At 44.7% G+C, this 25,310-nt stretch overlaps 1 protein-coding gene and 1 pseudogene across 1 annotated transcript in view; one reads left to right on the top strand and one right to left on the bottom strand.

The window, feature by feature from the left end:
- The window catches only part of STAT5B (signal transducer and activator of transcription 5B), a 62,572-nt gene that overhangs the window by 27,008 nt on the left and 10,254 nt on the right, over positions 1-25,310 (top strand). The window contains 13 exon segments of the mRNA XM_027094770.1: positions 10,560-10,697; positions 13,846-14,002; positions 15,214-15,303; positions 16,212-16,386; positions 19,552-19,682; positions 19,894-20,045; positions 20,517-20,672; positions 21,082-21,187; positions 21,189-21,262; positions 21,617-21,704; positions 21,782-21,904; positions 22,579-22,671; positions 24,787-24,993. Of these exon segments, the coding sequence (XP_026950571.1) occupies positions 10,570-10,697; positions 13,846-14,002; positions 15,214-15,303; positions 16,212-16,386; positions 19,552-19,682; positions 19,894-20,045; positions 20,517-20,672; positions 21,082-21,187; positions 21,189-21,262; positions 21,617-21,704; positions 21,782-21,904; positions 22,579-22,671; positions 24,787-24,993 (1,680 nt within the window). The 5' untranslated portion in view covers positions 10,560-10,569.
- Positions 4,378-7,543, bottom strand: LOC113613786 (3-hydroxyisobutyrate dehydrogenase, mitochondrial pseudogene; annotated as a pseudogene).

Below are 25,310 nucleotides of genomic sequence, written 5' to 3'. Positions count from 1 at the left end.
GTATAAATATCTCCTGCGCTAGTTAAATCAAGACTACCTGATTTGTGCCATAAGCTGGATACTGTCATGATGGGAAATATTTCTTCCTACGTCTTTTGCATGTCCCTTTATGCTTTATTCCTGTGGAATAGTGAGCAGTGCCAATTGCCCATGATTATTAAATTTATATTTCAGGTTTTACATTTTAAACAAAATTTAATAAATCAAAAAGCTTTACAAAAAATTATACCAAAACTCCTCCATCTAAATGTAACAGCTGTTTATAGTTCTCTCTGACCTTTCTCTGGTATGTGTCCTCTAGCATACATACTGTGCACACTTTTCATTTAATATTCCTTTATTTATACTTTTGGAAAATATCTGTGGCCTTATATTTCAACATAGCCTTTATATTTCATTTAATTATTGCACAGTATTCCATCAGATTAATATGTTATAGTTTAACAAGCCTCTTATTTTGGACATTTAGGTTATTTCTAGTTTCTCATTATTGTGTTTAATACTGTCTAACTGTTGTCCCTAGGAGTTGACCTAGTGCTAGGTGCTCTTCAAAGCAAATTTTGCTAAGTGGAAATTTAATACTATAATTCTCAGTGATAAGAGGGAGTCTGTGAACTCTAATGAGGAAAATAATAGGAACGTGTGTAGATTTATTAATAAATTGCCTTTTAAACAAAACTTCAGAACAGAAGGGAAGGGATTATCTTTCATCTAAATGGTACAGAAACTCAGTATATTGTAATAGCTGAGGAATTTCTATTTCCTGAACTGTGGGATTCGATCTTTTTGAGAGACACAGTCTAAGATGAGTTGGTCTTAACAGTATAAATGGGTACAGATATAAACCTTCATTAGAGGGACTTCCCTGGCGGTCCAGTGGTTAAGACTCCACGTGTCCACTGCAGGGAACTCGGATTCGACCCCTGGTCAAGGAATTAAGATGCTGCATGCCGCGAGGCACGGCCTAAAAAATAAAAAAATTTCAAAAGGTAGAAAATAAAAACCCTTCATTCGAAATTCTGAGGCTGACATGGGGCTACATGGCAGCCTCAGATCATTTCTTACTTTTCTGTAATGCAGATGGCCATTGTTTGTGGGCTACAGTAAATGTTTTTCCTTCTCTGAAAAATGTTATTGATGTAGCTTCTTTCCAAGTGGGTCGTTCAAGTTGCTTAATAGATTTCAACACAGAGATAATGGTAATGCATACGCATTCAAGCTGCGGGCCAGTGTGTCATGAGGGAGCCCTTCCCCCTCCCCGCCTCCCTCTCCCTCTCCCTCTCCCTTCCTTTTTCCCGAAGTAATATGTAATGATTTTGCTGTGATGTAAAGATTTATGACTGATTGTCTTCCCAGAATGTTATCATCTCTATGTCGCCTGGCAAATTTTTCCTTGCTTGTTTCTTTGTGAGCCAAATACTTTTATTCTTTCTGTTCGCTTCCCATCTGTTTAATAATCTGCTTTTATTACAGAATTGCCTTCCTGATGGCTTATAACGTAGTGTTTAGAAATTTGTTTTTAGAGAGCAGATGGCTCCAGTGTTGACCTACTTCTAGACGGGATAGTTTTACTCTAACCTTACTTGATGTTAGGCCAATTTTACTATGAGCAGAATCTGAATCCTTTATTGCTACTATTTAATATGTTTCTGTCCCTCCAAGTTCCTACTGCTGGGTAATCACCACCACTGAAGAGATGTATTGACAGTAAAGCAGAAAACACAACCAGAGAACTTGCTTCTTTTATTCCATCCGAAGTCCTTTAGTCGTTAAATGGTGCTGATATGATGAACAGTTTTGAATCCTGGTTCCTTGCCAGATCAGATTTCTTTTCAGATCAGAAGCATTGTTTGCACATCTTCTGTTTCATCTGCCAACTAGCCCAAGCCTTGGCCCAAATCAGAGCCCTGCAATATTAGGTTTCTGATTCTAATTTCGTATTCATTTTCTTTCTTTAAGTTATGAAATATAACAGACATGCAGAAAAGTACAGAACATAATATGACAAACCACCACCACAAGTCCTCAAGACAGAGGCAGCATGGTGCAGTGTAGAGTACAGACTGGGGCCAGGGTGCCCAGATCCAGCCCAGATGGTACCCCTCAGCAGTGTGGGACCTGGCACAAATATTTTACCCCCCAAAGAAACCCATACCCATTAAAAGTCACTGCCCATCCCCTAGCCCTTGGCAGCCACCTGGCTGCTTTGTTTCTGTGGGTTTGCCTATGCCTATTCTGGGCATTTCCTATAAATGGAATTTACAATATGTGGCCTTTTATATCTGGCTTCTTTCACTTAGCATCATGTTTTCAAGGTTTACCCATATTGTAGCATGTATCAGTACTTCATGCCTTTTTTATGGCGAAATAATATTCCATTTAATCTATTTTATTTTTCCATTCATGTCCATATTATCCATTCATCCGTTGATGGACATTTGGGTTGTTTCTACCTTTTGGCTATTATGAATAATACTGTTATGAACATTTGTGTACAGGTTTTTGTGGACATATATTTTCAATTCTCTTAAGCATATACCTAGGCGTGGAACTGTTGGGTCATATAGTAACTCCATGTATAACCTCTTGAAGAACCTTCAGATGGTTTTCCAAAATTGTTACACCATTTTACAATCCTGTTTAATTTGCTGAGCCTCAATTTCCTCATCTGTAAAGTGGGAATAATAATAGAGCTACCTCATAGGATTTTTGTGAGGGTTAAATGGTAGACTCATAAAAGTACTCATTGTTATAAAATAATATAGCAAGTGTTCAGTAAATGATATTAAATGACAAATCTGGATGGTGGCTACTAACACTAATAAATGTTATTTTAAATCCGTTTTCATTCTTATTTCTGGAATTTATTAGATGAATCAAAATATTTGTTGCTAATAATTCATACTTTAATTAGTTAGAGTCAGGTGCATCCTTGGAAAGAATAGGAAAAGGCTTAGCTCCTGGCTGCCAGAAGAGCACATCAGAATGGATGTTTTCTTTTTGGAGTTTAGTATACTTATGGCAGCCTTGCTCTCCTTACACTACCCTTCACAATTCTTAATTCCCTCGTTCAGAGGTGAGGGAACAGTCTTCCCAGTGCCTTTCCACCAGCCTCCATCAGGTCTCACCTGTGGGAGTCCTGGTGCCAGTGAAATTGTTTAAGAAATGGGAATACCAGCTTTTAACAGGAAGGTAAAGTTTATGTGCAGGATATTGGTTAAGGGGAAAGATAGCAAGAGCTCTTTGTGGAACATTGACTTTGGGAAGGTACTTAATTGAAGTGAGTTAAAATTGGAGGTGGGGAGAAGGAAGCCACCTTTGTAAGTTTCAGGTTGTAAAAGTTAGGGAATTCCCTGGTGGTCCGGTGGTTAGAACTCTGCACTCCAACTGCTGAGGGCCCGGCATTCAGTCCCTGGTTGGGGAACTAAGATCCCACAAGCTGCACTGTGTGGCCAAAAAATTTTTTTAAATAAAAAAAAATATATATATTTTTTATCAGCATAGAAATGTATTTGAATTCAAAATAATATGGTTATATTTAGGGTAATATAATAATTATCTAAAGCACATATCATCGTAGGCTCTGAAACAGTTCTAAAGATGTCATTCTTTTGAAGTCAAAAAATATGTAGTAAGAATGTACAAGGAAGCAAAAATATAAAAAATAAGTTTGTTGAGTATTGGGAGTTGTTACAAGAGGGGCACACCAAGGTCATGTAACAGAGTCCAAATTACACAGCAGGCAGCAAGGAGTTCTCTTGCTTTATCAAGTTCTGGAAAATAAACCGGTAACCTCAGAATGCAAGAATACCACCACTGGCTTAACAGGACAAACTTTCTGAGGGACACAGGGAGTCATTCACTGTACTTCCCCTTTCTCTAACTCCTTTCCTCACACCGATTTCTTTTCTTTCCTCCAGGAGAGGTTTCATCCTGTGGAAAAAAAATTTGGTTTTATTTGTGAAGTGAAGTAAATAGTATCCTGATTGAAATAGGCAATGTTTTAGCTAATGATGGTCAGGAATCAAACTTCTGAAAAAGGTCAGTCAGCTAGCAGAGGCCATCAGTGGCTCGCAGGAAAAAAAAGAAAACCAGATAACATGTGCTTGCTAAATAGATAAGAAGAATAAGCAGTTAAAAATGGGGGGAAAGGGCTTCCCTGGTGGCGCAGTGGCTGAGAGTCCGCCTGCCGACGCAGGGGACGCGGGTTCGTGCCCCGGTCCGGGAAGATCCCACATGCCGCGGAGCGGCTGCGCCCGTGAGCCATGGCCGCTGAGCCTGCGCGTCCGGAGCCTGTGTTCCGCAACGGGAGAGACCACGGCGGTGAGAGGCCCGCGTAACAACAACAACAAAAAAAGGGTTTATTGTGAACTAGACAAACAAAAGCAGACAGGTGACCTTTGATTAAGCCCATTTACTTGTGGAGTGAGCTATAAGAGGCTCCAAGATAGAGTTTGGTTCCCAACAGTGTCCACAGCCAAAGGGCAAACTCAGAACGTCTCCTCCTCTCGTGGAAACTGGAACACGGATGAGAAGTCTTTTTTGGAGTAGCCCTTCGCACACATCATCCTGTAGATCTGATGGGCCTGACTGCCCAGAAGGATTGGGCTCTTCGTGCTGGTAGCAGAGTCTTGTGCTAATCCCAGATCCTTCGCCATGAGTGTTGTTCCAAATCCACCCTGATAGTTATTAGCTGAGGGAACTCCATCCATCACCCCAGGTACAGGATTATAGGTGTCACTTGACCAACATCGTCCTGAGCTCATATTTAGGATTTTAGCCAGGAGTTTTGGGTCAAGCCGTAACCTGATTCCCAGATTCATAGCTTCAGCAGTTCTGGTCATACTAAGAGCTAACAGCAAGTTGTTGCAGATCTTCGCAGCCTGCCCGGTCCCGACGGCTCCACAATGCACCACATTGGAGCCCATGTACCCCAGAAGCTCTTGGGCAGCAGCAAATTCTTCTTCGACTCCTCCCACCATAAACGTGAGGTTCCCAGACCGAGCAGCTCCCACACCACCAGAAACAGGGGCATCCGTGAAAACGGCTCCCATTTTCTCAGCTTCTTTGGCCAATTCTTTCGAAACCATAGGATCAGTAGTACTGGAACCTATTAATAGTGAGCCTTTCTTCACTTTTTTTTAGAATTCCATTTGCTCCAGAATAAGCTTCTATTGCATTGATGCTGGTGGGCAACACTGTAATAATTCTGTCAGCTTTTTCAGCTACATCTGCTGGGGAAGACACTACCTGTTCACCTGCATCTAGAAACTCTTTGCATGCATCAGGGAACACATCATAAATAACGAGTGGATAGCCATGTTTCATGAGATTTTTTGCCATTGGATTCCCCATGTTGCCTACTCCAGTGAATCCAACTGGAGTCTTAGAAGCCATTGACCTAGAACACAGCGCTGCAAGGCTGGCCACTGCCGGTTGCTGCCGGCGGCTCCAGTACCGGAAGCCGGAGGCGGCTCCACGGAGCCGTAAGGAGGCTGCCATGCTGCCCCCGCCCCGCCTCCCCACGGTGACCTCCATGGCTCCCAGCTCACCCACTGACTGCTGGGGTGCGTGGTGCGGCGGGCGGGGTCGGCTGCGGCGTGGGGCCGCATGCGCCAAAACTATATATTTTTTAAGAAGTAAGAATAAGATTGAGCATTTACTATGAGCCAGGCACCATTTTAAGCATTTACCCATGTTAACTCATTCTTATAGCGACCCCCTGAGAGACATAAGAATTATTATTCCCATTTTACAAATAAAGAAACTGAGGCCCAGAGAGGTTTAAGAGGTTAAATATTTTGTAAAGCTCTGTTTAGGAGCGTTTGCCATTATCTCCAGAACTTGAACCCCATTTTAGAGTCTTTGGCAGTGGTGATGGGATGGAGAATAGGAATTATAAAATGCTCTAAATTATATACATGAATCCAGCAGACCAAATCCCTGTACACATTTGAAACTCCCTACTCCCACCGCAAGCTAGAATTCATTCTTGCAGGTGGCAGGTATGCTTTGGGAACCTTGTGTTGTCCTGTCCTCTGCATTTCCTCCTTGACAGGTTAACGATAGCATTACTTGAGCCACAACATTCTAGAAGTCTTCAGAGTGAGTTTTTTTTTTTTAAACAAAGGTTTATATTTTACTTCTAAAAGGGAAAGCATCTAATAAAAAGGTATTTATTATTGGGACAAAATTATCGTTAAATCTCACCCACTCGTATCATTTATTTAACAGGTACTCATTTCTGCGGTTTTCAATAAGCCTGTAACATTATGAGCTATTAGACTTTGAAACCCTTTTTTTCAAATGCCTGAGGGTCTGCTTTATTTGGGACTCCTAGGATATATCCAGATATATGAGGTCAATGTAGATACCTTATGCTTTCAGAAAGTACAAGATTCTGCGTCCAAGGTGGTTTGGGGTTGTTTGGAATGCTTACGAACAGTTAAGAATGCAACTAACAAAGCTCAAATAGTTCTCATCTTTGGCTAAAAATAAGATTGTGAATCCATTTCCCAGTCTTTAAAGAAGCCCCTGTGATGATTTACCAAAGATACAAACCACTTCCCTTGTCAGAACATCACGCATTGAAGATGGAGGTGCCCGTAAATAAGCACAAGAGAGCGTGTACTGAGGACAGACACGCGTTCACTGCACGTGTGGGGTGGCTGGATGTACTAGTGGGAAAGGACAGGGAGTCAGCGGATACCAGGTGTAGGCTTTGCCTAATAATGTGTGTAGGACACGTGTGAAGTTTTGACGTGTATGAAGAAAAGCACTACTTAGATTCTAAGTTTTATTGATACAGTCAGTGGGGGGAAGTAGTTTTTTTCTAAACTGCATGTTTTAAATCGTTGCATGATAATCTCAGTAGGTCATCTCATATTCCATGTGTATATAAGTCTTAGTTTAAAAGTCAAATAAAAATGATTCTGTACTGTTCAGTGTATTTTTATTTTACATTTTTGACCATTGGTAGGCAAAATCTACTTTCCAGCTCTATCAAAGCATTTTTTGTAGTGAAATTATTACTGTATTTATCAAAATAAGGTGGTTACCACCTTATATTTGCCCGCTATTATCCTTCAAATGACATTTTAGAAAATAACTATTATGGCATGTTCATATTTAGAACCATAAAAAATATTCTGAAAACTTCTAAGAGCTTAGCATTCTACTCTTTTATAAAAACTAAGAACTAATATAAAACTTGACAAAACAGTGTGACGTTTATATAATACTCCTACCTATGTGGCATATCACCATAGTATTTCTTTCTTAAAACAATAATAGACTCCTGGAATTATGCTCAGACAGCATAACATATGAAATATTTACCAAATATTTGGTGTGTATTTTTTCACTCAGCCAATATTAAAGTATAAAGTTATACTTACATGGCATGCCACCATAATAGGTACTGGAGATACAGTGGTGAATAAACATGCTCCCTCACTTACTGTTCTCATTCAGTGGGGAAACAGACAAAAACAAATTAAGAAAAACTAAAAGGGAAAATTACAAATTGTGGGCTTCCCTGGTGGCGCAGTGGTTAAGAATCCGCCTGCTAGTGCAGGGGATACAGGTTCAAGCCCTGGTCTGGGAAGATCCCACATGCTGTGGAGCAACTAAGCCCGTGCACCATGACTACTGAGCCTGCTCTCTAGAACCCGCGAGCCACAACTACTGAGCCTATGTGCCACAAATACTGAGCCCATGTGCCACAACTACTGAAGCCCATGCTCTGCAACAAGAGAAGCCACCGCAATGAGAAGCCTGCGTACTGCAATGAAGAGTAGCCCCCGCTTGCTGCAACTAAAAAGAAAGCCCGCACATAGCAACAAAGACCCAATGCAGCCAAAAATTAATTATTTTAAAATTTCAAATTGTGCCATGTGTGATTAAGGGACAGATAGACCACTGACTCACCCAAATGATAAAATCTGTATCATTTTCTTGACTTGGTATTTCATACTGATATCTTGTTCCATGATGACTTTGAAAAGAGCTGATAGATTTGACTAAATTGTGTATATACATTTATTCATGCAACAACAAAAAATTTACTGAATGCTTATGTGCGGGGCACTGTTTTAGGACAAGAGAAAGAGCAGAAAACAAAACAAAGTCATTGTGTTCGTGGTGATTTCACCCTAGTGGGAAGTCATTAAACAAATATGTGATAAATGTCAGGAAGTGATAAATGATACCAAGAAAAATAAAGCAGACTGAGATGATAGGGAGTGAACAGAATACCATTTTATTTGGGTAGACTGAGGAGTCTCTTTGAAGATAAACATTTTCCCACAATCTTCCTTCTGTCTCTTGGGTCAATTTGGTTAATGAATGCAGGATGCAAGATAATTTTCGTATCTGTTGGTATCATTTACATACTCTTTACGAGAGCTATGGCGAGGTCCTGCTTCTTTCCAATTCCTTACCACTAAAAGAGATTAATACTACCTGAATTCTTTTCTTCACTCCTTGATCATTCTTGCCAAAGCACCTTCATCCATCCCGTCCATCCCTTTACCTTTTGTCCAAAAAACATGCTTTGGTATCGCTTCCAATTTTCCAAAATCTTGGGATATGATATGAGTCATTTGATTAGAAATTATGTTGTACAATTAAATGTCTTCCACATATTTGATTGTAATGTGGGATTACTTCTGGAGAGAGCTCTTTTATCCCAGTTTTTCTCCTAGTAAACCCTCAGCCATGAAATTTGATGTCCTGGGTGATCTTACAGTGATCCCAGCCTTAATGCTCAAAAGCCGTAAATTGTACACTGCTCAAGTGTTCTACAGCCTTGCACAAATCTAAAATAGGTAACTGGCACCCACCCCACACCTCATTGTTGGCTAACTAACTTGTCCCATAAATAGCTCTGTGTTATGCGATCAGACAACTACAACTAACAGAGAAGGGATTTTTGTTTCCTAACACACTCGCATGGTCTCTGGTATTCAACAAAATCAAGGTCTAATTCACCGTACCCTGACTGTAACACAGTTCTTAGGAGGATCGTGCAAATCAGTAGCCAGATAGTTTTGGATGGGATTCAAGATATCCCTGCCTTATACCACTTCCACAGTGTTAGAGCAAGATTCCGTTTTAGTCCCCTTTGTGTACATGAAAGTACTGTTGCTGTCACAATCTGGTTAATCCCAGAGAGTTTCTGCCAAATGAATTAAAAATTCTTAGGTGAGGGCTTCCCTGGTGGTGCAGTGGTTAAGAATCCACCTGCCAATGCAGGGGACACGGGTTCGAGCCCTGGTCCGGGAAGATCCCACATGCCGCGGAGCAACTAAGCCCGCGCGCCACAGCTACTGAGCCTGTGCTCTAGCGCCCGCGAGCCACAACTACTGAACCCTGCGTGCCTAGAGCCCGTGCTCCGCAACAGGAGAGGCCACTGTGGTGAGAAGCCCCTGCACAGCAAGGAAGAGTAGCCCCCGCTCACTGCAACGAGAGAAAGCCCGCGCGCAGCAACGAAGACCCAACACAGCCAAAATCAAAAAAAAAAATTCTTCGGCTTCCCTGGTGGCGCAGTGGTTGAGAGTCCGCCTGCTGATGCAGGGGACACGGGTTCGTGCCCCGGTCCGGGAAGATCCCACTTGCCGCGGAGTGGCTGGGCCCGTGAGCCATGGCCGCTGCGCCTGCGTGCCCGGAGCCGTGCTCCGCAACGGGAGAGGCCACAACAGTGAGAGGCCCGAGTACCGCAAAAAAAAAAAAAAAAAAAAAAAAATTATTAGGTGAGTCTGAGAAGGCATCATGGTAGTTTTATATTTTTATAAAACTTTTTGTGAAATCAACAGTGTGTTTTAAAAACCTACCCACCATTGCAATATAATGGTTCTTGCTTCTAACTCTTAGCTGGAATGTGTTGTTTTTATGTCTGAAAGATTTTTAAATGCTATAATTTTAACAGAACATTGCTTTGTAAATTCCTAAGCAGTAAATCAGAAGGTGAACCTTGGGGTTATTTTTCCAAATAAATCTGTGCCCTTTATGTGCAAACAATTACTGCTCAGGTAAATAGTGATAATGCATAGAGTTCCATCCGTGCCTTAGATATTATCGCTCTTCTTTTACTGGGCCTTTTTTAAAATGGCAATACGTTTACTGCATTTCTTAAAAGTCAAAATACCAAATCTAGAACAAGTGATTTTCTACAAAATCCCCGTGCTGCTTATTTATCATTACTGTTGAAATGCTGCTTACTGTGGCTTCAAGTTTGGAACACATGTAAAAGAAAGAACATGTCTGAGATATCAAAGCTATAGGCAGTTCTTCCCTTAATGCTGGATTTGTACTTTTGCTTGTAGGACTGCAGTACATTTTATAGTCAGAGCTTCATAAACACAGCTATATACCTTTCCATGGCCACACTGAATTTTGAAAACATTTTGAAGCTAAAATTCAGTTCAAGAACACTGATCTTTAGTCTGTCAAAAAGGGCTTAAATGCATTTATCTCTGGCCTTTATAATTGAGTATTTACTCTGATGGATTTAAAAGGAGAAGAAAAAAAGCTCATCCAAACCACTGATTGTTTAACAGATTGTAAACCATGGCTGTGTGGATACAAGCCCAGCAGCTCCAAGGAGATGCCCTTCATCAGATGCAAGCATTGTATGGTCAGCATTTCCCCATTGAGGTGCGGCATTACTTATCCCAGTGGATTGAAAGCCAAGCTTGGTAAGTGAACAAAGTTTTTTCCATCATATTTTGTGAAGCACAAGCATATTGAAGTTTTTGTTTTATATATAAATTTATTTATTTTATCTATTTATTTTTGGCTGCGTTGGGTCTTCGTTGCTGCGCATGGGCTTTCTCTATTTGCGGGGAGCGGGGGCTACTCTTCATTGCAGCGCATGGGCTTCTCATTGCAGTGGCTTCTCTTGCTGCGGAGCACGGGCTCTAGGCTCACGGGCTTCAGTAGTTGTGGCACTCGGGCTCAGTAGTTGTGGCGCACGGGATTAGTTGCTCTGCAGCATGTGGGATCTTCCCGGACCAGGGCTCAAACCCATGTTCCCTGCATTGGCAAGTGGATTCTTAACTACTGTGCCACCAGGGAAGCCCCATATTGAAGTTTGATTGGAAAGACAACATAGTGAATACTCTAAAAGTTGTACATTTATAAAGAAAATTATGGGACCCATGAAAAGGTATTTAATTCCATCTTAAAGATTAAGAAGATGGAATGGCTATTGGGATTTTAAAAAATAGGATTTGTTTCCTTTAATAGTAAATTTTGGCTAAAAGCATTAAAATATTGCGCTAATAAAGAACAGTTAGCAAATATGTCGTGAGTGCCCAGCAGTGTTGTAGTTAGTAGAGTTCATAGAAAACGTTGAAGCCCTTGTCCACAAAGAATTTAGTGTTTAATGGGGCAGATAAGGTATGCATATGCATACAATTTAATAAAGTGTATTGTTAACAAGTTTAACAATGGTGACTTTGGTATTTTCAAATGTATATGTTTATATATATATAGATATAGATATATAGATATAGATATAGATAAAGACTAAAAGACAATACACCAAAATGTTAACAATAATTATGTCTTAGTCGCAGATTTAACAACCATGTTTATTTTTCTTATTTCCCAAATTACTGTTTATATACCCAGGGGGAAAATTGTTTTTAAATTCTTTCAGAATTAGTACAGTGCAGTAGACTGACAACAGAGCTTTTTAATCAACAACGTTATTGCACACCAGGCAGCAGGCTGTCTGCTGTTCTGCTCAGGGCCTGGGCAGGTGTTGGTTCGTTACCAGTCTCAATCTGATCTGTCGTATTCATCAGATACTTCAGGCCTCCACCGTCATGGCCAGGAGAGCCGGGGTCCTCATTGACAGAGCCCTGGAGAAACCAGCCTTTATGTTACTATTTGAGGCGAGCTGTAAACCCATCGGTAATGTTGCCTCTGAATAATTGCAGTTGTGTGTTAGTAGCAGATTTCTGCTCAAAAGCTGGAGGGCACCAAAGGAGGGCAATTTTCTAGGCAATTAAAAAAAACCAGAACTCAGCCTCACGTAATTGAGAAAAAAAGGAGCGAACTATGAGCATGTCAGGTGTACCTCGTTTAGTGCTTTTCCATTTCATTTTCATTTTCTGTTAAAGATTTGGAGAGTTCAGAAAAACATTAGTAGGAAGTTTCTGTTGATCTAAAATTTCATTTAGTAAATTTCCCATGCAGTCTTCTTACTGAACAAATGTTAGGAGACTTATGTTGATATCAAGGAAAACCTGAATTTTATTCGGTTTTGGTTTTAAGAATATAAAGATTTTAATTAAAACATCTTCAGTTCTTCACATTTAAACTAAGAAAGTTCATATATATATGTAGTCTATATATATATACATATATACATATATATATATATATATATACATGGCAGAGAGTTAAGTTTTGAAGTACGAGAACCAGTAGTACTTGATTTCCATGAGTTGTGCTCAGAGACTGTCGCTTCTTAAGAGTGGAGCATTATTGCCAGTCGAAACAGAGGTGCAGGGCTGCCTTCATTCCTTCCAGGCGTTTATTCAGACATATTTAGTACACAGCACACACATATTTGAAATTTGGCTTTCTCCACTGCCTTCTCAAAAGTGCAGATTCGAGCATATTATTTGATGAAGTAATGTGTCAGTGTTTTGGTATACCTGTTTGTGCCCCCATTAGAAATTAGTTGCTAATGACTTCAGGGCTGTGTAGAGATGACAGAGCTGCTTAGCTATCACCAGATCTCCTGTTTGGCTCCAGACCCACCAGCAGTAATGAATGTTATTTCAACCTTACAACTGTTAGTTTTCTTCAGTGAGCCGAGTTAAGTAATTTAGTACTGCCCAATAGCAATTGTTACCTAAGTTGTTTAAAAAAAGAAAGAGAGGGGCTTCCCTGGTGGCGCAGTGGTTGAGAGTCCGCCTGCCAATGCAGGGGACGCGGGTTCGTGCCCCGGTCCGGGAAGATCCCACATGCCGCGGAGCGGCTGGGCCCATGAGCCATGGCCGCTGAGCCTGTGCGTACGGAGCCTGTGCTCCGCAAGGGGAGAGGCCACAACAGTGAGAGGCCCGTGTATCGCAAAAAAAAAAGAAAGAGAGTCAGGGATGAGGGGAAGAGTGGGGGAAGAAAGGGAGAGAGGGAGACCACCCAACCCCTGTCAACAGTTAAGTGGCTCTGAATTAATACGAAGCCCTGTTAGTGACTTCTGTGGTTCATTGGAGGAGTTAATGTTGCCTACATGTCCCAAATCTGCAACTATTGATGTAAATGTTTGACTTGTGTAAATACTTGTAGGCATCTTCTGTCTTAATATCCCATTTCTAGGGCTTCTTAGAAGTAATGATAAAGGTTGACTCACCTGCCTTTACTTAAGAAATACTCTCTGTGAAATTAGCAAGACGTAGAACAAGTCGAGGTTGGAAAAAACACATAGAGCATTCTTGACCCTGTGCCCCCTTACACCCATGAGGGGGTAACTATAAATAGGAAATTATCAGAGTCCCTATTTCCTCTAGAGTACACAAAGCACTTTCCTTTTCCCTTCATTCCTAGAAGCAAATAGCATAAGCACCAGAGCAAGTCAGTAGGAGAAAGAGCAGTACATTGCAAAGAAAAAAGAAAAGAAAATATACTATACATCCCACTTAGGTCATTAGTGGATTAGGAATAGGTTAATGTAGGTATCTAGTCAATTTGGATTGGACTGTTTCCTAGAATTTGCAGTGAGCATTATAAAGAAACTACTGTAGCCAAAGAAAAGGTGTGATGCGTTGAGGCTGCATTTATACAGGCTGTGTGCATGTATGTATACATATGTATGTAATTTCTTTCCCCTAGGGACTCAATAGATCTTGATAATCCACAGGAGAACATTAAGGCCACCCAGCTCCTGGAGGGCCTGGTGCAGGAGCTGCAGAAGAAGGCAGAGCACCAAGTGGGGGAAGATGGGTTCTTACTGAAGATCAAGCTGGGGCACTACGCCACGCAGCTCCAGGTGGGTGTGCTCTTGGGGCCTCGAGGCTCCAGGTGGGCATGAGCTCCAGGCCACGCAGCTCCAGGTGGATGTGAGCGCCAGGCCACACTTCATTCTCTTCCCTGCAGGGGCTCTTCCTTCATTCAGAGATTTTCTTTTTCTTCTTTAACCCAAGGTTGTTGAGTCACATGTGACATGTATAAAGTTCTTATTGTTTGGCTTTGTGGTTGTAGCTGCCTTTTTTAAACTCTTTATTTGAAAATAATTTCAAATGTATAGACAGTTATGAGATTGATACTAACCCCTACCTACACTCAGACTCACCTGTCGTTAACATGTGCTTTACTGTATTCTCCCTCTGCGTGTACGCGCGTGCCCACACACACGCGCACATATTTTCATCGCTTGAGAGTAAGTTACATGCATCACGTCCCTTTGTCCCTAAGTACTCCAGTGTGCGTTTTCTAAGAATATGCATCTTCTCTTATGTAGTTATAGTACAGTTATCAACTTCTGCAAATGTAACATCAATACAACACTTTTAGGTAATCTTATACCTTTATTTCCATTTTGTCCACTGACTTACTGATGTCGTTTAGGGCAGTTTTTTCCCCTCCAGCCCAGGATTCTGTTCAAGATCACATATTGCATCTAGTTGTCATGTCTCTTTAATCTCCTTTCATATGGAACCATTTGTCAATCTTTCTTTGTCCTTCATTACATTGACATTTTAAAATAATTCAGCTCCTCTATTTCTTAAGTACAAAATGGACCTTATTTGGGGTTTGTATGAAGTTTCCTCATGATTAGATTCAGGTTACACACCACTGATCAGAATTCTAAATAAGTAGCGTTGTGTCTTTCTCAGGGTATCACATCCAGAGGCGTACAACGTCCATCTTATCCTCATTGGTGGTAGTAATTTTGATTGCCCAGTCAAGGTGGTGTCCAGTTTCTCCTCTAATATGGCCTCTTTAAAATGTATTCTGTTTCCAAGCATGGTGCCCTTACTTTAAGCAAATTAAGATGCAATAAATAGAATAATTTTACCTTCTTCCTGTAATTGGGTTTCCCACAATGTGCTTTTCTTGTCCCCGTTGGCATTGGAGGAGTAGCTTTTCTCATGATTACACCATTGTGTAATCTTATGATCTGGCCCCCTGCTCTGAGGTACCGTTCGGCCCCATAGCATGGAGTGGAACAAAGTGATGTTTGCTCTTGGATTCTTTCAGAACACATACGATCGCTGCCCCATGGAGCTGGTCCGCTGCATCCGCCATATTCTGTACAATGAACAGAGGCTGGTCCGAGAAGCCAACAATGTGAGTGTCCCATGGGTTTGGGGAGAGGCATTGGGATGTCCTTTCTTGCCCAGCTCTTTCTGGACCCAGCTTTGTCAAGATGACTCGGTGTGCATCTGTTGGTGTCACTATAAACAGAGCATTGTCCTAAGAAGCCCAAAGGAAATAGAAGCCTGGTCTCTGATCTTAACTGACTTGTAACCTTGATGAGATCGCAACCACAAAGCAGTGTGAACAAGTGCAAAATAATTTTACCCCAACTGAACTATATTTGAGGAGAGGCGTGCTTATATTCAGGTGAGGTTACTTAAGAACAGCCTCTGCTCACCCCCCAACCCCCCAACCAGGGCAGTTCAGTGGCTGGATCCACAAAGCCCTTGTGGATACCCCCCCTGTCACTTCATTTGGGGTCTCCAGGACACCGCCTGTGAGTGGTTCACCCTCTTCCCTCAGTCACAAGAAGGTCTTGAGGGAGGACGCAGATGATGTGTGTTCCCACAGCCTTGTCCCCCACTGTGTCGCCAGCACCTAGCACAGGTGGCATTGGGTCAATGAGTGACTGTGAAATGAGGGGTCATCATCATTAGTAGGAAAACCCAGGTAACTCCTGGGACATGTTGAGTTCTAGTCTCTCCAGAGAGAACCCAGATGGACCCTGGGTGGGATACTCTGGTGGAGGTCAGAAGCTTTCTGCAATACTTTATGAAGATGCCGTAGTCTGCCAGGTCTTCTGTTGCTCCTCTTTTCCCACTCTACCCCAACTCTCACAAGTAACACTTGCAATTCTCTGACTGGAAGTTTAGCTTTTGGCATCTCAGCCCAGTTATAATGCGAGCATCGCCCTTTCCTTGGGACTATGGCCTAAGGCTTTCTCCCATCCTCCTGCCCAGCTCACTGCTGCCCACACTTTCTCCCTGATCTGTCTCCAGGGTAATTCTCCGGCTGGAAGTCTCGCTGATGCCATGTCCCAGAAACACCTTCAGATAAACCAGACATTTGAGGAGCTGCGACTGGTCACGCAAGACACAGAGAATGAGCTGAAGAAGCTGCAGCAGACTCAAGAGTACTTCATCATCCAGTATCAAGAGAGCCTGAGGATCCAGGGTGAGGCTGGTGTGGGAGGGCAGCGTGTGTCTGGGGGACGGGAATGAGGACTAGAAAGAAGCTGGTCGGGTTGGAAGAGAACCAGTTCTCCATTTAGAAGCGTTTACCTCTCTCTGGAGTAGCAGAGAATCATTTGCATTGAAGGCAGTGCAGGAGGCTGAGGCTTTGGAAGGGAAGAAGACAGGCGCTGGCCCTTGGAGAGCTTGGGGTCTCACTCTGACTACCCATATCCAAGGAGCTCCTGGGCTGTGAGCGAAGACATTTCCTCTTGTGGGAAGGAGCACACGGACTAAGGAAACAGTAGCAGACAGTACTTTATGTGGCAGACATTTTGTAAGTGATGCTTTATTGAAATGTTAACCTTTTTAAGCAGGGAGGGTATTAGGGCCACGGCGGGCTGTGTTTTACAGCCTTTTAATGTTGTTCTGTGTGGTTATTCAGAGAGGCCGTCCTGGGGCAGAGCAACTAGTGCATCTCAGTTAGCCCTTACAGACAAGGGCTCCCCTGCCTGCGGTAAATCCTGCTGGCACTTGGGTACAGAGTCAGAATTCAGTCTGGAGGGTGTGGAGCCCCACGAGCGCCCCCTATTGACCTTATAGAATTTGGCAGGGTGACTTTAACACAGGCATGCTTTGGAGATGCCAAGGGTTTGATTCCATAACCACTAAAATAAAGTGAATATTGCAATAAAGCAAGTCACATGAATTTTTTGGTTTCCCAGTGCATAGAAAAGTTATGTTTATCTAGACTGTAGTCTGAGTGTGCAATAGCATTATGTCTAAAAAAATGCGCATACCTTAATTTAAAAATATTTTATTGCTAAAAAATGCTAACCATCTGAGCCTTCAGCAAGCTGTAGTAGTAATATCAAAGATCACCATCACAAATATAGCAATAATGGAAAAGTTTGAAATATTGCGAGGATTACCAAAATGTGACACAGAGACAAGAAACAAGCAAATGCTGTTGGGAGGATGGCAGCCAGTAGACTTGCTCGACACAGGGTCACTAAAAGCCTTCAATTTATTTAAAAAAATAAAAATGCAGTACCTGTGAAGTGCAGTATATTGCAGCACAGTAAAATGAGGTGTACCTGTAGTTTCCTCTCCCTGGTTGCACGCCCAGTTCAAAATCTCAGAGAAGCTTTAGCTCAACCAAGCAGCCATGAAAATACACATGCGTACACGTACCAGGTGTTCCTCTACTGCCGTGCCTGTGGGCTCCATTTAGAACTGTATTAATACTATTTATTAACACTGTCCTCCCCAGTAGAATATAAATTTGTTGAGAAGGAACTATGTCTCTTATCTCTGTACCCTGAGATTAGCACAGCCCGAATCGTAGCAGCTGTTGAGTAAATGTTGGGGGGACAATTCTAGCAGCTCTTCTTCAGATCTGAATCCATCCCAGACTGACCCGAAAGAAAGGAAGGCCCTCCTGCTACATTAGGGAGCAGGACATTTCAGGCTATGCTTTCTACCCAAGGCCGTTGACTGGTTGACAGTATTGATGATCCTATTCTGGGGTTTTCTGTTCCCTACTTGTGAGGTTGGGTTTCGATTCTGGTTTGGGTCTGTCCCCATCGTGCAATGTCAGTTCAGTCTCATTGATCAAGTGCACCCATCAGAAACACAGACTACTGATCCGTGTGTGCAAGGGAAGTCTCAGCTCCCTCCAGTGGAGCAGACATTGCCTCAAGTGTCCTGGCGTCCTTCCCAGAAGCTTCTCCAATTTGCCAGGAGAGACCTAAGTGGGTCACTTGCATAAGGAGGCTGGGCCTGGTGTTGGGATCCCCACCACCTCCCTGTGGGCGGCAGGATCCCGACGTGGCTCTCCAGATTCTTCTGCTGTGTTCCTTACCTGCTCCGTCCCCCGCAGTCATGTGAGAGCCATGTTTCTAAGTTCCCTTCTAGTCCTGGGCCTTCCTTAGTTGCTTTTGTGCGTCCGTAGGGCAGGGCCTCGGTCAGTGTGACATGGCCCTCAGAGGCCTGCCAGGAACTTGACCAAGACCTGCTGACTGACGCTCTCATCTTCTTGACTCAGCCCCAGTAAGGACCGTGGGACGTTCCAAAAGCCTATTGGTGGGGGTAGGAATGCCAGCATCTAGGATGGTGATTGCCTGTGGAGGGAGGGATGGGGATGCCGGCAGGGGAGGGTGTACAGGTGCTTAACTGTGGAAATGTTTACTTTCTTAAGCTGGCTTCTTGATACACAGGTGTTCCTTGTATCGTCCTTTCTATCAATACTTGCCTAGGTCTTAAGTATTATATAACAGATTTTTTGAAAAGGCCTCGTCAGTGAGGCCTCGTTACCTTATTCCTGCCATCGATGAGATGCCTGACAGCTGGTGTGGAGAGAAGCTGCCTCCCTCTCTTGAGGGAATCTTGCTGCTTTCGTGTCCCCAGTGGCCCTGGACGCTCTGTCTCCCTCCCTCTTCCGGCTGGTCTGCTGAGCTCACAGTGACCCAACCTGGACAAACATGTTAGGCCCCTTCAGCACCTGGAGAAACACCCCCCTACCCCCACCCCCCCGCTTCCCCGAGGAGAGGCTGCTGCGCTCAGCCCCGCGGAGCAGGGCCTTCCCGATGCGGCTTTGTCCTGAGAGCTGCTCCATCAGCCTTTAATCCCGTCCTGTAACCCACTGACCGTGAGGACTGACTCTCACCTGGAGCTGATGGTGCCAGGCAGCTTCCTGAGTATTTAATGCATCATTGCTTATTTAACGTCACAGCAGCCACTGAGGCAGGTGCCGTGATTCTCCCATTTTACACCTGGGGAAGCTGAGGCATGGGAGAGTGAGGTGATTTGCCCGAGTTCACCCGCCTTTTAAACGGCGAGGACACACTTCAGACCAGGCAGGGTGGCTCTAAGCCGGACCCCACGTGGGGAGAGGAGGGCTGAGTGGGCAGGGAGGCCATGGGCTGGCTCCTCCTCAGCTGTACCCCGAGCTTCCGTCTCCCCACTCCCCAAGGGGAGCTCAGAGTCGGGGGGCCAGGGGACGGAGCCCACTCATCTTTGGGCGCCATGGCTGTGGAACCCTGACTGGCCACTTGTCAGCTGTGTCCCCTCCAGGGTTTTGCCTCCAGAACAGGTGAGTGCAGTTCTGCCGGGCTCCCAGCTGGACCCGGGGAGGTCATGGTCGTGGGTGTCCTGTCCCCTCCTCCAGCTCAGTTTGCCCAGCTGGCCCAGCTGAACCCCCAGGAGCGTCTGAGCCGGGAGACGGCCCTCCAGCAGAAGCAGGTGTCCCTGGAGGCCTGGCTGCAGCGCGAGGCCCAGACGCTGCAGCAGTACCGCGTGGTGAGTGGGCTCTGCGTCCCTCCCCTCCCGGGTGTGGACCTGAGGGAGGGAGAGAGCCAGGAGGAGAGCGGCAGGACCCAGCAGAGCAGGAGGCCAGAGCCTTCCCCCCTGTGTGGGCACGCAGGGCAGAGCGGGTCGGCAAGGGGTGAGGGGAGGCCCTGCGGGGTGTTCTGAGAGCCCAGAAGGGCCACTCCCCTCGCCCGCCCCACAGGAGCTGGCCGAGAAGCACCAGAAGACCCTGCAGCTGCTGCGGAAGCAGCAGACCATCATTCTGGATGACGAGCTGATCCAGTGGAAGCGGCGGCAGCAGCTGGCGGGGAACGGAGGGCCCCCCGAGGGCAGCCTGGACGTGCTACAATCCTGGTAGTGGGTGTGGGGGGCCAGGCGGGGGCGGCAGGGGCTCAGCGTGGCGCCACCGGCTGCTGTCCTGCTCCTGTGTTTCCGTGAGCAGCCGGCTCCCTCTGTCGGGGCACAGGTCTCATTTCACCAGTGGTCTGGTTCCTGATGCAGACTTTGGTGCCCCCGTCCTGTGCCACCTTCCCCGGGAGGGGCGTCCCTGGGTGAGGGAGTGGGGTGGGGCCAGGTGTGCAGAGCGACGCTCAGGCTGGTTGGATCCAAGTCAGGGTCGCTCCTCCTGTGAGTTTCTTTGTGTTTCTGGAAGGCAGGGCAGCCGTGCTCTGCTCAGTGGACAGGCCGGGCGGCTAAGGCGCCGAGGCTTCCTGGGGTGGAGCTGGGTCTGGGCCTTCTCCGCAGCCTGGGAGCCTTCTGGCTTCTGGCCTGGAGGAAGGGGGTGAAGGCTTTGTCCTTCCCTTTGGCCTCGGGGCTCCCGTGCAGGTGTGAGAAGTTGGCGGAGATCATCTGGCAGAACCGGCAGCAGATCCGCAGAGCTGAGCACCTCTGCCAGCAGCTGCCCATCCCCGGCCCCGTGGAGGAGATGCTGGCTGAGGTCAATGCCACCATCACAGACATCATCTCAGCCCTGGTGACCAGGTGATTGCTGCCTCTTGGCCACGCCCAGGCCCCATCCGGTTGGCCTGGGTCGCGGGCAGCAGGGTCTTTACAGACAGGGCGCTCTGGCTTGAACCCTTCCGTCTGTGCCTCACACCTTCATCCCATCCCCCTCTGTCGCCTGTTGCTGTGGCCTCTTGCGGTTCACCTTGCCCAGTTTCTCTCGTGGACGCTGTATGGGCTTGTTCCCCCCATTTCAGCTGTTGAGTTCATCTCACTGCCTCCCCTCCTGCCAGCTCCCCCGACTCGCAGTGGCCCCCCCGGGACCGGGGGCTGTGCCACAAGCCCTTCCTTCGCCTGCTGTGCCCCGCGCAAGGCGGCCTCGCCACGCGGAGGGAGGGACTGGAGCGCCGTCCCCTGAGGCGTCACCTGGTCACTTGTGTCCCCGCAGCACGTTCATCATCGAGAAGCAGCCCCCTCAGGTCCTGAAGACCCAGACCAAGTTCGCAGCCACCGTGCGCCTGCTGGTGGGCGGGAAGCTGAACGTGCACATGAACCCCCCCCCAGGTGAAGGCGACCATCATCAGTGAGCAGCAGGCCAAGTCGCTGCTCAAGAACGAGAACACCCGCAAGTACGTTGCCCTTGAAATAGGAAAGTGATCCCACCTTCTCGGAAGTTTCTAGGCCTGGCCGTTCCTTTGTAGGAGCCCCATTAGCTCTGTGTCCCCTTCCAGCTCTCAGAGAAACAGTAAGGGGGTTCTTCTGTGAAGAAAGTATGATTTAGTAGGGATATGTCTATAGGAAACTTCTTATGTGTTTTATGTACATTTATTTCTTAGATAGATTATACAGGCGAACCCCCATCTCCTCTTAAATGACTTAAGTTTTTTGACAACCTTCTTTATTTCCTCCCACCCCCAATGTGTTTTCTACCTTGTGTGTGCTGAGACCCTGTATGGGTTTAAAGTTGTCTGTCTGATTTGCAGTGATTACAGCGGAGAGATCTTGAACAACTGCTGTGTGATGGAGTATCACCAGGCCACGTGCACCCTCAGCGCTCACTTCAGGAACATGGTGAGGATGGGGAAGGAGGGTGAACGAATTTTCCCTAGCTGTTTGAGGGCTTTATCCTCTATTTTTCTCCTTTTCAGTCCCTGAAACGAATTAAGAGGTCTGACCGTCGTGGAGCGGAGTCGGTGACGGAAGAAAAATTTACAATCCTGTTTGAATCACAGTTCAGTGTTGGTGGAAATGAGCTGGTTTTTCAAGTCAAGGTGTGTGTGTGTGTGTGTGTGTGTGTGTACTTTATATCCCAAAAGAATTGTTTTGATCACAGAGTATCTTCTTGTGATAATTTTTTTAATTTAATTTTTATTTTATATTGGAGTATAGTTGATTTTCAATGTTGTGTTAGTTTCAGGTGTATCTTCTTGTGATTACTGGTGAACAGAAGTGAGGAGACCTCATCCTTAGGACTCTATCTCTTAGATTCTCTTAAGCCATGAACAAATAATAACGAAATGAAATAGCTGGAGATGTGGGCAGAAGCGAACCAAGAGAAACATCAGTCAGGATGGATTTGAGTACAGTTGTAGTAATTTTAGACATTCGTTACTTGCTCTTTTTCCCCGGAAATGTCTCCATTTTTCTCCTCTTTTCTCTCTTAGTCTCTAGCTTTGAGAAACTTACTCCATCCTTCAGAAATATCTAAGAAATACCTAAATACCAAAATGTCACACAGAAATGTCTCTTTTAAAAATATCTAAAATTTCTAAGCCTGTGCCAATGTGCAAAGTCTCATTATTCCTGGAGCCCTTCCTATTCTGTATTCAAGGGGGACATTTACTGAAACTTGTAGAGAGAATAAACGTGTTGTGATAGAAAAAAAGGGGAGGAGGGCGGAGCGTGTGGCTGCAGGAGCTTAGCCCTGCTCCTGTGTCTTTTTCAGACCCTGTCCCTCCCGGTGGTGGTGATCGTTCACGGCAGCCAGGACAACAATGCGACGGCCACTGTTCTCTGGGACAACGCTTTTGCAGAGCCTGTGAGTGTATTCTTTGGGCCCGTGGGTCTCAAGATTTTGATACTGTTGTCATGAATCTCTTTCAAGTCTCTTTATCCCCACCAAAAGGCATAGAAGAAAAATGCAGTTTTCCTTAGTGGGAGGCAGAATGGAGAGTATGTGGAAAGTAGAATGAGCAGGGCCTTGAAGAAAGGCCAGGGTTTCAATTCAAGCTCCACCACTTCCTCACTCTGTGACAACAGGAAATTCACTTGACCTCTCTGAGTCTAAATTTCCCATAAGTGTCTGCAACACAGGGAGAATAATGCTCCCGAGTGGTGTTTGGAAGATTCATTTAGGGGATAACCCAGAATGCTTGTCACATAGTCAGTGCTCTATAAATAGTATTTTGAATTGTGGGTGAAACCATGAATGGAATTTGGGACTCCCGGGTTTCTTCTAGAGGTTGTACCTCTCAGGAAGTCACTTAGCTTCGAAGTTGCTTCCTGTCCTCTTCCCTCCCATGACTGAGGGTGAGCTTTAATGTCCTTTCCAAATTTTAGATTCTGTGATTCATCCCAAGTCTCGTGAAGAATGAGATACTTTGTGTAAAGAAATAAATACGATTCTGCGGATTTACACACCCAGATGCTATCTGGTTACCACTCATGTGCTGCTTGATCATTTTCAAAACATTTCATAGGCAGAGTTCCATGTGTTGGCATATTTCCAGTAGAGATTAGGCCACAAAAGCATGATAAAAGGTTATACTTGTTATTTGGGACGTAAAAGTATGTCCTTCTCTAATGTGGCTCTAATGTGAAGAGTACAACTTGGCATTTTCAACAGGCCTCTTTAGAGAACAATATTTTTGCCGTAGGGGTGAGATTCTTAGCAGAAATTCTACGATGCTTGTGCTACAAACCCTGCGTTTGAGGCTCCTTTTAAAAAATACCTGCCTAAGGAGCTTGAAGACTTGATCCAAAAGAGGATTTGGGATGAACAATCAGTTGGAACAGGAGGACGACTGATTCACTGACTGACTAGACATTTAAACAAACAAATAAATAAATATATGTATAGAAATGTGTGTGTGTGTATATATAGGAAAGAATGAATGAATGAGAATCAAAAGACAAGGAAAAAATTAAAAAAATATAAGCCTCCTGGATAGGATTGCCGTGTCTGCTCTCATTTCCCTCCCTGTGCATCCACAGATCTCACTCCTCATGTAACTCTGGCACCTCCTGTGATATGTCATTCCTAAAGTATCTTGTCTAAATAAGTAAGCATTTTTAACATTTTTAGTTACGTTAATGACTAGTGTACATCTTATGCTGTTTTTTTATTTATTTACTTTTTTTTATTGAAGTATAGTCGATTTACAATGCTGTGTTAGTTTCTGGTGTACAGCAAAGTGATTCATATATATATATATGAATATATGTATATATATTATTTCACTTTGAGCTAGAGTTCTTGGCAGAAGGGGTCAAGGGCAAGGATGACACTTGTGCACACGCTGACACGTGAGCACACACTTATGGACACATGCACACATCCTCTCTCTACCTAGAGAACCAGTCTTGTAGATTTTGACTCCCTTTGAGTGTCAGAGCCAGACCTTGGTCATGTTCTGTTTTCGTGGCTGTTAGAAAGTAGGATTGGGCAGAAATAGAGACACAGATGTAGAGAACAAACGTATGGACACCACGAGGGGGGTAAGTGGGGGTGGGGGTGGGGGCGGGATGAACTGGGAGATTGGGATTGACATATATACACTAATACGTATAAAATAGGTAACTAATAAGAACCTGCTGTATAAATAAATAAATAAAATTCTAAATAAATAAATAAGGGAACGAGGAGAGAATGATTAAAAAAAAAAGAAAGTAGGATTGCACTGTACGTCCAGCAGCTCATTTACAGGACACCACAGATAGCCCGAGGTTACCTTCTAAGTTATGTGTGAAGGTAGTAAAATGGGGCCTTCCGAATTTCACAGAAACGCGCACCCCAGGGAAGCTTGCGTTTATCCTCAGGCTCAGAGACAAGTGTGTGTAACTCCATCCAGCCATCAGTGTTTTCCTTTTGCAGGTTGAGGGAATAAATCATGCAACTGTTTTCTCCTAAGGTTCTGGCTTCTCTCCCCACCAGGGCAGGGTGCCGTTTGCAGTGCCTGACAAAGTCCTGTGGCCGCAGCTGTGCGAGGCGCTCAACATGAAATTCAAGGCCGAAGTGCAGAGCAACCGGGGCCTGACCAAGGAGAACCTCGTGTTCCTGGCGCAGAAGCTCTTCAACAGCGGTAGCAGCCACCTCGAGGACTACAACGGCATGTCCGTGTCCTGGTCCCAGTTCAACAGGGTGAGGGACGCCGCCCGCTGCAGTTAGATCGGCCCCTGCAAACCAGATCCCTCAGGAGTCTCCCTGCCCTCGGCCCTCATTCCTCATGTCTCTAATACGACATGCCCGTGGTAGTAGGAAGCTTCTGAATAGCTGGACAACCACATACTTTTTTACGTAGAAAATTATGTTTGACTCTATCAGCAAATTGGGCCTTGCATGCGGCTAGTGCGTTTTCTTCCTTTGTAAAGGAAACAGCAAAGTAAACGGCAGCGTAACTCATGAGAAGTAAGGCTTTCGTGATGATGAAAACTCCGTGGCTCTGTCCCCTTGACTCT

This window comes from Aethalodelphis obliquidens, unplaced genomic scaffold (genome assembly GCF_003676395.1).
Source record: "Aethalodelphis obliquidens isolate GAN/ISIS:26980383/991018 unplaced genomic scaffold, ASM367639v1 scaffold89, whole genome shotgun sequence".
Taxonomy (NCBI): domain Eukaryota; kingdom Metazoa; phylum Chordata; class Mammalia; order Artiodactyla; family Delphinidae; genus Aethalodelphis; species Aethalodelphis obliquidens.
Note: the sequence above shows the minus strand (reverse complement) of the source record. Positions and strands in the feature narration are given on the sequence as shown.